Source organism: Heterodontus francisci, chromosome 28 (assembly GCF_036365525.1).
Source record: "Heterodontus francisci isolate sHetFra1 chromosome 28, sHetFra1.hap1, whole genome shotgun sequence".
Lineage (NCBI taxonomy): Eukaryota > Metazoa > Chordata > Chondrichthyes > Heterodontiformes > Heterodontidae > Heterodontus > Heterodontus francisci.
Window position 1 is genome coordinate 21,180,453 of NC_090398.1, and position 15,697 is coordinate 21,196,149.

Below are 15,697 nucleotides of genomic sequence, written 5' to 3' on the forward strand. Positions count from 1 at the left end.
ATGCGTGAATATCTGAAGGTTGACGCATGCATGAGTTCCAGTTGGCGTTGCACAAAGCGCATGTGCAGAGGCCGACCAGGCGCATTGTCTGAAGATGAACACGTCACGTGGTGACGTAATCGGCGCATGCGGTAACCATTCCTGGCAAGCCGGAACGCAGCGCATGCGCAGAGAGCGGGAGACCGTCTGCACATGTGCGCACCTCGGCGCAGCCTGATGACGTCAGTGGCGGGACCAGCATTGTCAGGAATCACTTTGCTCAATCAAAGCATTGATATCATTCTGGAGTCGACAGCTATCAACTTTACTATCGACTACATGACCAATTTGTGTGACATCTGCAAATTTTCCAATAATGCCTCCGACATTAAAGTCCAAATCATTAATATATACCACAGACAGCAAGGGAGTCAACAGAGTCCCGTTGAACGCTACTGGAAACCGCTTTCCATTCGCATACATATCCAACGGCCACTACATTTTGTTTCCTGTCCCTGAACCAATTTTGGATCCAGCTTGCCACATTCCGCTGTATCCCATGGGCTTTCATTTTTCTGACCAGTCTGCCATGTGGGAGCTTGTCAAATGCCTGATTAAAATCCATGTAGACCACATCCACTGCACTACTCTCATCAATCTTTCCTGTTACTTCCTCAAAAAATTAAATCGAGTTAGTAAGACATGATGTTCCCTTAACAAATTCATGCTGACTATCCCTGATTAATCTGTGCCTTTCTCACTGGCAGTTTATCCTATGTCTCAAAATTGATTCTAATAATTTATCTACCACCGAGGACAAGCTGACCGGCCTATAATTATTTGGCCTATCCCTCACACCCTTTTTTAACCAATGGTAAACTCTTGCAGACCTCCAATCCTCTAGTATCTCACCTGTTTCCAGTGAGGATTTGAAGATGATCCTCAGAGCATCTGTTATTTCCTCGCTGGCTTCCTTTGACAACCTTGGATACAATCTGTTCGGCCCTGGTGGTTTATCCACTTTCAGGGATGTTAGACCCTCTCGTACTTCCTCCCTCATTATGCTTATCATATCTAATATTTCACACTCCTCCTGTTTTATTACAATGTTTGTGTCATCCAACTCCTTTGCGAAGACAAAGACAAAAGAACTCATTAAGAACACTGCCCACATCATCTGTGTCCACGCATAAGTTCCCTTGTACATCTCTGATCGGCCCTATCCTTTCCTGAGTTATCCTCTTGCACTTAATGCACTGACAAAACATCGTTAGGTTTTCCTTGCTTTTACCTGCCAATAATTATTCATGTCCTTCCTTTGCTTTCCTAATTTCTTCTTTTACTTCACCCCTGCACTTTCTACACTCCTGAAGCCTTTCTACAATATTAAGTTTTTTTGTGACCTCCATAAGCTTTCTTTTTCTGCTTAATCTTATCCTATATGCTTCTAGATACCCAGAGGGCTAGAGAGTTGGCCGTACCACCCTTTATCTTGTTTGGGACATGCCTATAGAATCTCGCTTTTGAATGCCTCCCACTGATTTGCCACTGATTTTCCTTCAAGTAGCTGTATCCAGTCCACTTTCGCCAGATGACCTCTCAGTTTTGTAAAAGGTCACCAGCTCCAAATGATAACCCATTCCTATTCCATCCATTTTTCCAGCTTCATTATTGAAGATTAAATCTAGAATTGTGCCCCCTTTCGTTGGGCTTGTTACGTGCCAGTTAAAAGATTTCTCTTGAATGCAGTTCAAGAATTTTGTGCCCTCTGTGCCCTTCACACTGTTTGTATTCCAGTCGACATTCGGGTAGTTGAAATCCTCAACTATTATTGCCCTCCTGTTTTTGCACTCAAACATGTGCCTACATATTTGTTCTTCTATCTCCCTGTCTCTATTTGGGGGTCTATAGTACACTCCTAATAGTGTGGCTGCCACTTCGGTATTTCTCAGCTCAACCCATATGGCCTCATTGGACGTTTCATTTAGCATATCATCCCTCCTCACAGCTGTTATTGATTCCTTTAACCATTAATGCTGCACCAATTCCAAGTTTCCTTCCAAACCACACACCTTTCATTCACTGCTGCTGGGATAAAATACAAGAGCTCCCTTCCTAACAGCACTGTGAACAGACCTTCGCAAATGGTCAGCAGCTGTTCAAAACGGGACTCACTACCTGCTCCTCACCGAAAATTAAAATGGACAACAAAAGCTGGGGTTTCCAGCCACGCCCATGTCTCATGAATGAATAAATAACGTCTCACCAATTTATAACAGTAGGGTCTGGTTACTGTTGTGCTGAGAGCTCAACATCCTTTGATGCTGATTTATAATGATAAGTTAATTGTCTGGACAACCTTTGCTACTGAAGTTTGTGAAGTAACTCTACCCATTAGTGTTTTCGCACTCCATTGTTCGAAAAATCTTTTTATATGTGTTACTGCTTATTAATCTCCTGTGTGCTAAACTTTAACTTGCAGCTCTAATTTGTGACTGCTTAATTTGTTTAGTGCATGAAGTTGGGTTTGGATTCTTCCTTCTCATTTGCGAGAAATTTTCTCACTCAGGAGCTTGGGGATAAGTTAATCGATGGTTAATAAATTGCATTCTTTTTGATCCGAACTGGGTAAAATGCAACAGAGATCGTGAACTTAGTCAAACATTATTCATCCCTCCACCTACACTGGAACGTAACCACCTAACCCAACCGCCTCCCACCAATCCCAGACAATTCCTTACTCAGGAGTTAAAAGAGGGAATGTAGGATGTGTCTGATGTTTCAGCTGTTATCTTTCAGGATAGCAAAACGCAGCTGTTTTACAAAAGGATCTCCACAACTTCGGATAATACTTGGATTCACAGCACAGGATATACAGGATATTCCATGCACCTGTTGCAGTGTATGAGCACAGTAAAAATGCACGATGAGAATTACGCTATTTGAACTTCATTAAGGTGCAGGAAACTGAGTTGTCAAGTTTTTTTTGATTTATTAAATTAGGGACAGGTATCACAGACTATCCCATTACAAACTGTCAGGATAAATTTGCGAATTTCTATAATAACGTTCAGTATTAGAATTCTCATTCTCTTCCACACTGAAGTATATGACGTGTCAGGAGTATTCCATTTCTAATTTCACATTTTGTAGATCATTATGATTGAACTCCGTGTCGCAGTGATGAATTTGTAAAAAAAACTTTGGCCATCCCCTCATCATCATAAAACTGACATTTTATCCGAAGGAATCCTATGTTCTAAAGATATAAAGCGTAATTTTGTATAATTTATTCAAAACTGGAATTGTGAAGTCCTGGAAACTTTGCCAACTATGGAGTGGGAAATCTGGCACTGCACAGAGAGGTAATTATATATTGAAAACAGGTTATGGACAAATGGCAACCTGTGAGGCTATTGGAGCTCTGGCATATTCTTGTTAACAGATTATTAAATATGTTTGGTTTAATAGAGGGTATCTCAGAATGAATGAAAATCATGCCACATAAGTAACACTGGAAAAGCATTGATATCGTTTCTGTGGGATTTGGTCATTTAAAGCAGTCTAACTGTGCTGGGTTATTGGATTACAGCTCTGTCCTCCTCTTTCCACAAACACTTAAATTCTTTTCTTCAAGTACACATCTGTTTCCCCTTAACCTTTCCTCTAAAGCAAAGAATTCCATGCTCCAACAACCTTTGCATAAAGAAGTTTCTGCTAATCTCTCTGCTTTGTGAACATGTTAAGCTGATCACCTTTCTCACTGACTAACCAACTAGGCAGAAAAATCTCCCTCACTTCATTTCACCAAAACTGTGCATAATATTTAAATCCAGTATTAAGTTTTCTCTTAGTTTTCTCTTCTCCAGTGTATATCGATGCAATGTCCTGTTTTTCATCATCAATACCGTTCTGATCCCTGGCACCACACAGGTGTGTCTACGTTATCTGCTCTCTGCTCGAAAAGCCTTTCCAAAAGATGGAAGATATATCTAGTAGCCTAATGGCGGCCTTAGCAGCTTTTTACTTGTTTACTCTTGTGGTTTTACCAAATTTTTGTTGTGTTTTTTTTTCTTGTGTACTTTGCACCAGGACAGTCGTTTTCTCAGAAATTAGCATTTGTGTCCCTTGAGGATATTGTTCATCCACACCCTGCAGCTCCTTTTCATTGAGGAGGTGCTCCTATTCTTTGGAGTTCCTGGCAAATTGAAGAGAGATGGCAGATGAACAATTTGTAATTGATTCAAACTTCTGGGTATTTATTCTATTATTTTGTGGAATAATGTGCCAACACATCATAAGCTGATTATTACCAAAACTCCTTTCTGACTGTCTGCAGACATTCAGTTAAAGACCAAATGTTCAATGTCAGTTTGACATTTTTTTGAATTTGACATTTTTTTTGCATGTATATAATAGTTAATAACTTTATGATAAATTATTTATTACTACATTCCTTTAACATTCAGTTTCGGAAACTGGTACAGGATAGCAATACTAGTACTCATGATACTGTTATCAACTGTACAAGATGAAAACAGCAAGCTCTATCTATGATGAGTGAGAGACACCAGTCAGTGGACAATCAACATTTCAATTCAGTATCTGGGGCAAAAGAGGTTAAACGTCACATTGATCAGTGTCGAGTTCTGACAGTTTCCTCCATTTGAAAACTTCCCTGAATGTTACCAATATCGACGATCGCAGGACCTTTGTTTCTGCACTAAGTGAAGCCTTACTGATTAATTTATCTTGTGTGCCCAATACCAGTAGTTCGAAAGTAAGGTGGTTCCCTCTGTTACCCACATGCATGACGCCACTGCTAAAATCCATCATTGTTATCTTTGAAACGTGAACTTGAAATGTGCTGAATTTACAGGAATAAGTTATGTTTACTCAGTGAATGATGGGTGAAGAAAGAATGTAATGAAGGGATAAAACGTATGGTACAAAATGGAAGAACAGTGCGCAAAAGAGCTCATCGAATTTTCAAATTTCAAAAAGAAGGACCTTGTACGGTAGGAAATGAATTGAAATTGAGCTTCAGATGTGAACAGGCTTTCTGTAATTTTATCTGCATTTTCTAACTAATTTCAAAAGTACTGCCCGGGGAGATTTCAACACATTCTTCAGCTCTTCTCTGAATTTTCTCTGGGTCACTACATAAATACATGGGTTTTGAATACAACTCAAACATTTAAGGCATGTTCCAGTTTCAGTGGCGATATATCCGGGGGCCCTGCGGTCACCACGGTCATTATTGGTGTCGGTTAGTCTGGTCGACACAAAACTCACGGCAGCTGTCAACCACAACAGTATAAAACTGCCCGATACAGTGAACAATAAAATAATGGATTTCCTGCGATTCTCCATTTCTGAATCACTGCGATTCTCACTCCTGTTACCCTGGAGTTTCCTGCGGGTTCTATTGGCCACTAAAATACGTCCAATGGTTGAACAATTAAATGAGACAATTAAAGTAAAAGGAAGCCAAACGAGCCAGGCGCTGTAAAACCAGACACACGCTGTACCGAGTGGTGAGGAAAAAAATTCCACACTTGCCCGACAGCCCCACTGCACCTTGTTAATTGTTTGCTGAGGTTCATATGCAAATAAAAAGAGAATGTTCTTGAACAAACACAAGAAACAGAACACTGTTATAACCACGCCTGCAGTTCTTGCAGTGCAATATCTTGTTTTAAACTTCTGGAAGCAGACAGCTACAAAACGATCAAATGTGAAGGAGACTGTGAACCAAACAGATAAATCAAAGGTGATAGCTGTTATGTATATAACAATGCTACACACGGGGGTGTAAGACAGGAAGGAAAGTGGAAAGTGATAACTAAAAATACGATACACCATTACATTGATGATCATGACCAGGAGATCTGCTGTTGCCATGGCCACCATATAAACAGAAATACATTTGGAAAGACCACAGTTTCTTCGGGAGAGAATCACAATCGCCACCAAGTTCACTGTAAAAAAGAGAGACGAGATAAATAACATTTTAGTGGCTGTTTGAAATATATATGGTGATATCTCTTAACAGCATTTTACTCCATTCAGTATGATTTAATCAGATTAACTGTGAAGTAATTTCCTGGGAAACCTGACCATATAATTTAATGAGCTGTTGCAGCCCTCACTGTGCATGGGTGACACTTGATTCTTTCTATTGGACCTTGAAAGAACATTACGACACCAGTAAGGCTATCAGATTAATGGAAACAGAGAAAGTGTGGATACCAAGTTCACGAGTTTGCTCCGGTAACCACCGATTGTGTAATGCTGACATCGGAGAAACATGTTATCTTATTCAACATGCAGTATAAACAAAGTGATAGTTCATACAGGTGACGAACAAATAGTTTATGATGGCTCACCAAGGACACCCAGGGATGCGAGAATGGGGTAGTAAATGTCTTTCATCAGCAGAATAGCCGGTTTCCCCATTTTATGTGAGAATGGATGGAATCTGTAGGAGCTGAAAGACTGGTGCACTTCTGAACTTGTACAAGGGAACCTATATTTATACTCGCTTTAATCCTCCAAGGAGTCAATCTGCTTTAATTATAATTAACATTGGTGGTAGTCATTTCATAAATAAACTCAGTAAATTGATTTCTGACATTTCACATTTGGGAAAAGATTAACACGATGGCAATTTTAAAACACAAAATTAAAACATTATTTACAAATTGAATGACTGTGGATCCTATTCCCACAGGACCAGCCAATGTCGCTCGCTTTGCACGAATTGTCCTGACGCTGACCTTCACTCTAACCTATTGATTCAACACCTGCAGATCAGGCAGCAGAAGAACTACTGCAATATTGGTGATAAAAATGGTCCTGAAACAATACAGTGGAGTATAGTTTTCTGAGACTAGTAGGACCACTGCATGTAAACAGAGGTCTTCAGGCTTATCCTTGTTAGAGTTACACCACATTCACACTAGAGGTGGCCATATGCCTCCAGAACTAGTGGTACCCTTCGATTATGCTGGAGGATACAGGATGTCCCTGTAATAGTGGTGTGACATCACTTACTCTAGAGGTGACCATATTCCTTTCATACTAATAGCATCTATGATTACAGTAAACGTGTCCATCTTCCTCTGAACTAGTAGCACCTACACTGACAGGAAATGTGACCATCCTGCTCCAATACTAGTGGTTCCCTACACTTACAATGGAGATAAAAACCATTGTCTGATACTCTTGATTCCCTTTATTTACTGCAGAGGTGGTCAATGGTGGTAACCCTACACTCATATAAGGTACGTAATTACCTATAATTGCAATGGAGGTAACAGTGCTCCTCCGTTACTACTGGTTCTCTGCACTTACATAAGAACTAAAGAACATAAGAGATATGATTAGGAGTAGGCCATATGTCTCTCAAATCTGCTCTGATACTCAATGCGATCACTGTTGATCTTTTTTCTCAACTCCACTTTTATGTCCATTCTCTATTCCATGAAAGGCTATGAATGTATCTATCTCAGCATTAAGCATATTTTTCAAGGATGGCGCATCCACTCGTCTCTGGGGTACACAATTCCAATGATTCACAACCCTTTCAGTGAAGAAATTTCCCCTCAGCACAGTCATCATCTTAACCCTAACCCTTATCCTGAGACTATGGCCCCACATGTTCTAGATTCCACAGGATTGCAATTCAAACCGTTTAGTCCAACAAACCCCTTCAGATTCTTATTTGTTTCAATGAGACCGCCTCTCATTCTTCTAAACTCCAAAGAGTATCGGCCCAATTTACTCAGCATATCATCATAGGACAACTCACTCATCCCAGCAACCAATCTGGTGAACTGCTTCCAAAACAATTATAATTTGCCTTTGATATGCAGACTGAAACTGTGCAAAGTACACTCGGAATGGTCTCACCAGAGCCCTGTACAATTGTAGCTAGACATCCTTATTACAGTATCCTGATCTCCTTGCAGTAAAAGCCAACATCCCATTTGTCTTCCTAATTGCTTGCTCTTCCTGCATGCTATTTTGTCGGCATTCCTTGTACGAGCATACCCAACTCAGTCTGAACATCAACATTTAGAAGTTTCTCAACTTTTAAAAAATCAGCCGTTTTTCCTTACTACCAAAGTGAATAACCTTACACTTCCCCACATTATACACCATCTACCACCCCTTTGCCCACTCACTTAACCTGTCTATATCTCTTGCAGTCGTTTTGTGTCCTCTTCACAAACGAAAGGTGTATGTCCTACTCCAGCACAAGTGCAGCAACCACAATTGCACTGGAGGTGATCGTGCATCTCTGGTCCTAGCGACACTCTACACTTAGACTAAAAGGTTTTCCTCCAGTATGAGTAGTAGACCTGCACATGAATTAGAGGAGACCACGCTCCTCCAGTCCAAGTAGTGGCCTGAACTCACACTGGAGATGGACTGCCAACCCCGATGTGAGTGCAATCCAAAACTTACTTTCGAGATACCATTCTTCTTCCAGTGCCAGTGATAACCCAACATTTACACTAGAGGTAAAAATGCTCCTCTGGTACTGGTGGTGCCCTATCCTTGGGCGAGATAATATAGTGTTCCTCTGGAATACAGTGGAGACATATATGCTGCTTCAGTACCAGTGGTACCCTGCAATTGCACTAATGATGACAATTGTCCTTTGGTGCGAGTGGTAAACTGCACTTATACAAGAAATGAAAGTGTCCAACCGGTACCACCAGTAACACACAGTTACACCAGAAATGTTCATGCTCCTCTGTTACTCGTGCTGCAACATCAACTATGCTTGATCTGACAGTGCTGTTCTGGTCCTAGCAATGCCCATACACATACACCAGGTATGATCGTGCTCTTCTGGCACGAGTGCTGTTCCTGCACATGTACTGGTTGTGAGTAAGCTCCAAAGTAACTTGTGGTTCCCTGCACATGCATTATAAGTTACTGTGCTCCTCTGTTAATAGTGTGCTTGACAAACACATCTGCAGGAAGTGTAACCAGCTGCAGAAGCTTGAACTCTAGCTGTGGCTGGAGTCACTGTGGTGCATCCGCGAGGTAGAGAACGATGTTGAAAGTGCATTTCAGGAAGTATTCACCCCAGAGCATACGAAATCGCATGGAGAGAGTGACTGGGTGCTGCCAGACAGACAGGAAGGTCAAGGCAGGAGACCCTAGGGAACATCACACTTTTTAACCAGTATTCAGTTGTGAGTACCGATTGAAGAGAGGGTTCCTCTGGAGAGTGCAGTGAAAGTCATGACCAGAGAACCATGGATGGCTCATCTGTGCAGGGAGCGAGAATAACAGACAAGAGAGCAATAGTGGTAGAGGATTCCATAGTTAGTGGAACCGATAGGCGTTTCTGTGGTCGCAGACATGATTCCAGGATGGTATGTTACCTCCCTGGTGTAAGGGTCATGGATATCACTGAGCGGCGACAGGGCATTCTGGAGGGTGAGGGTGCACAGACAGAGGTTGTGGTACACATTGGTACCAACACTATAGGAAGAAAGAGAGATGAGGTCCTTCAGGCTGAGTACAGGGAATTAGGAAAGAGATTAGCAAGCAGGACCTCAAGGGTCGTCATCTCTTGATTACTCACAAGGCCACGTGCTAGTGAGTATAGAAATAGGAGAATACACCAGATGAATGTGTGGCTGGAGAGATGGTGCAGGAGGGAGGGCTTCAAATTTCTGAGACATTGGGACCTGTTCTGGGGACAGTGGAACGTGTGCAAGCAAGACGGTCCACACCTGAATAGGACTGGGACAAATATCCTTGCAGGAAGGTTTGCTAGTGCTGTTGGGGATGGTTTAAACTAGTTTGGCAGGGGGATGGGAACCTGAGAGAAGCTTCAGATAGGATAATTCCAGGCCAGGGAATGGAAGGCAGAAAATTGGCGGGTGACTCAGCAAAACAGAAGAAGCAATGGTTAAAAAGTGTGAAGAACAGGAATTTGGCAGTGTTAAAAGGTATTTATTTAAATGCATGGAGGATAGTAACTAAAGTCGATGAGCTGGCGGCCCAGATAGACACGACAACACAATATTGTTGCTATAACGGACATTTCGCTTAAAGTGGGGCAGGAATGGCAGCTCAATAGCCCTAGATACAGAGTTTTTAGGTGGGAAAGAGAGGAGAATAAAGAAAGGAAAGGGTGTAACATTATTGGTTCGGGAATCAATAACAGCTGTGAGGAGGGATGATCTGTCAAATGATTCATCAAATGAGGCCAAATGTGTGGAAATCAGAAATAAAAGGAGCAGCCACAGTACTGTGAGTGTACTGTAGACCCCCAAATAGTGAGAGTAAGATCAAGTAACAAATATGTCGGCAAATGTTTGAGTGTAAAACTCTACAGTGATAATAGTTGGGTATTTCAGTTATCCTAATATCAACTGGAATACAAGCAGTGTGAATGGCACAGAGGGCACAAAATTCTTGAACTGCATTCAAGGGAACTTTTTTACCCAGCACATAACAAGCCCAATGGAAGGGGGTGCAATTCTAGATTTAGTCTTCGGTAATGAAGCTGGGCAAGTCGATGAAGTGACAGTGGGTGAACATTTTGGAGATAGAGATCATAACAGTTAGTTTTAGCATAATCATGGAAAAGTACAAAGATAAGACAGGAGTGAAAAGTTCTAAATTAGGGGAAGACAAATGTTATGAAACTGAGAGGCGATCTGGAAAAAGTGGACTGGATACAGCTACATGAGGGAAAATCAATGGCAAACCAGTGGGAGGCATTCAAAAGTGAGATTCTACAGGCACAGTGCAAGCATGTCCCCACAAAGGTAAAGGGTGGTACGGCCAAACCTCGAGCCCCCTGGTTATCAAGAGGCATATATGGTAAGATGAAGCACAGAAAGACTTCATATGACGATCGCAAGAAAACATAATACTTTAGAAAGTGTAGAGGAGTATAGAAAGTGCAGGGGTGAAGTCAAAAAGGAAATTAGAAAAGCAAAGCGAGGGCATGAAAAAATATTGGCAGGTAAAAGCAAGGAAAACCTAAAGATGTATTATCATATTAAGAGCAAGAGGATAACAAAGGAAACAGTCGGGCCTATCAGAGATGTATAAGGGAAGTTACATGTGGATGCAAATGATGTGGGCAGGGTTTGTAATGAGTTTTTTGCCTCTGTCTTCACAAAGGAGAGGGATGATGCAGACATTGTAGTAAAAGAGGAGGAGTGTGAAATATTAGATACAATTAGCATAATGAGAGAAGAAGTACAAGAGGGACTGGCATCCGTGAAAGTGGATAAATCACCAGGGCCAGACGGATTGCATCCCTGGTTGTTAAAGGAAGCCAGGGAGGAAATAACAGATGCACTAAGGATCATCTTCAAATCCTCACTGGATACGGGTGAGCTGCCACAGGATTGGAGGTCTGTGAACGTTATACCATTATTTAAAAAAGGAGCAAGTGATCGGCCAAATAATTATAGGCCGGTCATTCTAACCTCAGTGGTGGGTAAATTATTGGAATCAATTCTGAGGGACAGGATAAATTGCCAGTTAGAAAGGCACGGACTGATCAGGGACAGTCGGCATGGATTTGTTGGGTGAAGTTCATATCTTACTTCCTGAATTGAATTCTTTGAGGAAGTAACAAGGAGGATTGATGAGGGTACTGCAGTGGATTTTAGTAAGGCAATTGATAAGGTACCACATGGCAGACTGGTCAGTAAAATGAAAGCCCATGTGATACAGGGGGAATGTGGCCTGTTGGATCCAAAATTGACTCAGTGACAAAAAAAACAAAGGGTAGTAGTTGACGGATGCTTTTATGAATGGAATGTTGTTTGCAGCAGCGTTCCACAGGGCTCAGTGTTGGGCCCCTTGTTGTTTGTGGTCTATATTAATGAGTTGGACTTAAATATGGGAGGCATAAATGGGAAATCTGCAGATGAGACAAAAATTGGTCGTGTAGTGGATAGTGAAGAGAATGGCTGTAGACTCCAGAATGATATCAATGGTTTAGTTGAGTGGGCAGAAACGTGGCAAATGGAATTTAATCCAGAGAATCTCAGGTCTAATTAGATAGACATACACAAGAATACAATCAGACACTTAAGATATAAGGTCAAAAGGACAGAGAGAGAGAGATTCATACACAGAGATAAAGATTCATCTGCAGGGTTACAGGAGTCAGGCACAAAGCAATGCAGAGTTAGTCAAACTTGAGAGCAGAGTTGGACCCGCAGGCATAAAGCGTCAGACAGACTGTAACAGAGAGACAGATGCACCAGTAGACTTAATTCATGCAGGTATACAGGGTCAGACACACTGAGATATACACCCAGATGCATAGCACTAAATAAGTCAGACACACCGAGATACAGTTTCATTGACTCAGGGACACATAATCAGACACACGACGATTCATAGTCAACTACAGTGGGATACCGAGTCACGTGGAAAGGTATGAAGTGTCAGACACACAAACATAAAAAGTCAGACATGAAGGGGCAGAGACAGACACACTAGGACACAGAATCAGACATGCAGGTACAGAACACAACACATAGAGAACCAGGGTCAGACTCACACAAGGGTACAGAGAAAGAGAAAAAAATGCGACACAGGCTCAGATGCACAAGAATATATAAAGAGATACATGGGGATATGGAGTCATAAATATAGTGTCTCACAGTCAGAGACACTTGGATACAGAAGCAGTCAAAATAGAGTCAGACACACAGGAATATAGAGCTGAACATGCAGAGATAGAAATTCAGAAACAGTGGGGTACAGAGTCAGAGACACTTGGATACAGAATCAGGCACACTGGAATACAGAGTCACACGAACGGAGATTAAAGGATCACAGAGACTCAGAGCCATACAAACAGAGATACAGAGTCACAGAGATACAGGGTCAGACACATGGACGTACAGGGTCATACTCAGAGAGATACAGGGTTATACACGCAGAGCTGGAGCCACAGAGATACAGAATCAGATACACAGTGATATGAGAGATTCGGAGTCAGACACATAGAGATACAGAATTATAAACAGAGAGATACAGAGTCATACGCATAGCATTACAGGGTGAGGCACAGAGACACAGAGTCAGATGCACAGAGATGCAGTCACTGAAATACAGAGTCATAGAGATACTGATCAAATACACACAGAGGTACAGAGTCACAGAGATACCAGCTGAGATGCACAGAGATACAGGGTCACAGAGATACAGGGTCACAGAGATACAGGGTCAAACGCACACAGAGGTACAGAGTCACAGAGATGCCGGCTGAGATGCACAGAGATACAGGGTCACAGAGATACAGGGTCAAACGCACAGAGGTACAGAGTCATAGAGATACAGGTTGAGATGCATAGAGATACAGAGCCAGAGAGATACAGGATCTGATACACAGCAACATAGAGTCGGGGGAGACGGTGGTGTAGCGGTAATGTCACTCAGCCTGTGCTTTAGTGGCCCAGGCTAATGCTGTGGGGAGATGGGTTCAACTTCAACTATGGCAGCTGGTGGAACCAAAATTGAATTAATTAATAAAAGCTTCAACGATGAAATTGTCATCAGTTGTTGTAAAACCCCATCTGGGTCACTGATTCCCCTTAGGGAAGGAAATCTGCTTTCCTTACCTGGTGTGTGCTACATGTGACTCCAGGCCTACAGCAATGTGGCTGACTCTTAACTCCCCTCTGATATGGCCAAACAAACCACTCCCTTGTTAAAAGCAAAATACTGCGGATGCTGGAAATCTGAAATAAAAACAAGAAATGCTGGAATCACTCAGCAGGTCTGGCAGCATCTGTGGAAAGAGTTCCGAAGAAGGGTCACTGACCCGAAACGTTAACTCTGCTTCTCTTTCCACAGATGCTGCCAGACCTGCTGAGTGATTCCAGCATTTCTTTTTTTTACTCCCTTGTTAAGGATGGGAAGAAAATGCTGGCCTTGCTAGTGATGTCCACATCCCATGAAAGATTAAAAAACAAAACAGAGATACAGAGTTGTATTGATACAGAGTCAAGCAAACAGGAATACACAGTCTGAGATACCCGAATAGAGAGTCAAACTCACTTAAATACAGAGGCAAATGCACTGATAGATTGGGTCAGGCTCGTGAGTATACAGAAACAGGTGCAGGGAGCAAATTTTAATGATAAATGCATTAAAAACGTATCTTGCTAATAGAAACAAAAACAGATATGTATGTTTGTGAAGAAGCTTTAAATGAGAAGACCAATTTATTGACTTACTCTTTCGTCACAATATTGAAAACTGATTTACTGATACATCTGGCATTATTTTTGCTGACATAAGTAGTTAATCTCTGTCCATGCACCGAACGAAACAATGCAGAGTATTCTGGATAGAGGTCCATCTTTCAGCAGAAACCTTGATTTCTCTCCCCCTCCCCCACCCCTCTCACTGCACTGTGTGTGTATGTAGCTCGTTCTCTCTCCTCTCCCGCACCCTCCCCACTCCCATCTCCTCTAGCTCTAAGGGTCACAGATTGAAAGCTTTGTGAAAAAGATGCAGGGGGAATATGAGGAATCACTTTTTTACACAGCGGGTGGTAATGACCTGGAACCTGCTGCCCACAAGGGTGGTGGAAGTGGAGACAATCATTGATATCAAGAGTAGGTTGGATGGCTACCTGAATCAGATAGACTTGCAGGGCTACGGAGATCGAGCCAGGGAGTGGGACTGACAGCAGAGCTCTGTGGAGAGCTGGCATGGACTCTTTGGACAGAAGGAGGCCTCCTTCTGTGCCGGTGTAAATGACTTTTTGACTCTCTCTCCCCTCCTCCTCTCTCTCTCCCGCTCCCCCTTTCTCTATCTCCTTCTCCCTATCTCGTTGGCCCTCTCCACCCTCCCTCTTTCTGTATCTTTGCCAACTCTCTCTCTCTCTTCATCCCCGTGTCTCCATTGCTCCCTGCTGCCCGGTCAGTGTTCCCCACTCCGCATTTCTGACTCCCCACTTAGTGTTGCTTGCTCAGTGTTCCCCGCTCACCACTCAGTGTTCCCCACTCCCTCTGCCCCTCGGTTCCCCTGTATCGCTGTTCCCCCTTTCACTCTCTCCCTCACCCTTCTCTCTCCTTTATGCTGCCTCTCCCTGTCTCCCTTTTCTCTCACTCTCTCTCTGTCCCCTCTCTGTCTCTCCGCCCTCTCTCTGTCCCTCATCTTTCTCTCTCTGCCCTCCTCTCTCTCTCTCTGTCCCTCCTATTTCTCTCTCTGCCCCTCCTCTTTCCCTCTCTGACCCTCCTATTTCTCTCTCTGCCCCTCCTCTTTCTCTCTCTGCCCCTCCTCTTTCTCTCTCTGACCCATCTATTTCTCTCTCTGCCCCTCCTCTTTCTCTCTCTACCCCTCCTAACTGCTCTCTGCCCCTCCTCTTTCTCTCTCTGACCCTCCTATTTCTCTTTCTGCCCCTCCTCTCTCTCTGTCTGCCCCTCCTCTTTCCCTCTCTGCCCCACCTATTTCTCTCTCTGCCCCTCTTCTTTCTCTCTCTGACCCTCATATTTCTCTCTCTGCCCCTCCTCTTTCTCTCTCTGACCCTCCTATTTCTCTCTCTGACCCTCCTCTTTCTCTCTGCCCCTCCTCTTTCCCTCTCTGCGCCTCCTCTTTCTCTCTCTGCCGCTCCTCTTTCTCTCTCTACCCCTCCTAATTGCTCTCTGCCCTCCTTTTCTCTCTCTGACCCTCCTATTTCTCTCTCTGCCCCTCCTCTCTT

At 42.8% G+C, this 15,697-nt stretch overlaps 1 protein-coding gene across 1 annotated transcript; it reads right to left on the minus strand.

Annotated features, from left to right (window-relative positions):
- Positions 1-5,049: 5,049 nt before the first annotated feature.
- Positions 5,050-6,438, minus strand: LOC137345131 (probable G-protein coupled receptor 139). The gene is made up of 2 exons (XM_068008600.1): positions 6,369-6,438; positions 5,050-5,960 (listed from the first exon to the last, which is right to left on the minus strand). Exons 1-2 carry the CDS (start codon positions 6,436-6,438, stop codon positions 5,050-5,052), a joined length of 981 nt encoding a protein of 326 aa, XP_067864701.1.
- Between the last annotated feature and the right edge of the window lie 9,259 nt (positions 6,439-15,697).

Coding starts and splice junctions, on each gene's coding strand:
- LOC137345131 (XM_068008600.1), bottom strand. CDS start 6,438: ATGGGGAAACCGGCTATTCTGCTGATGAAAGACATTTACTACCCCATT. Junction 5,961..6,368: donor CGCATCCCTGGGTGTCCTTG/GTGAGCCATCAT, acceptor TCTTTTTTACAG/TGAACTTGGTGGCGATTGTG.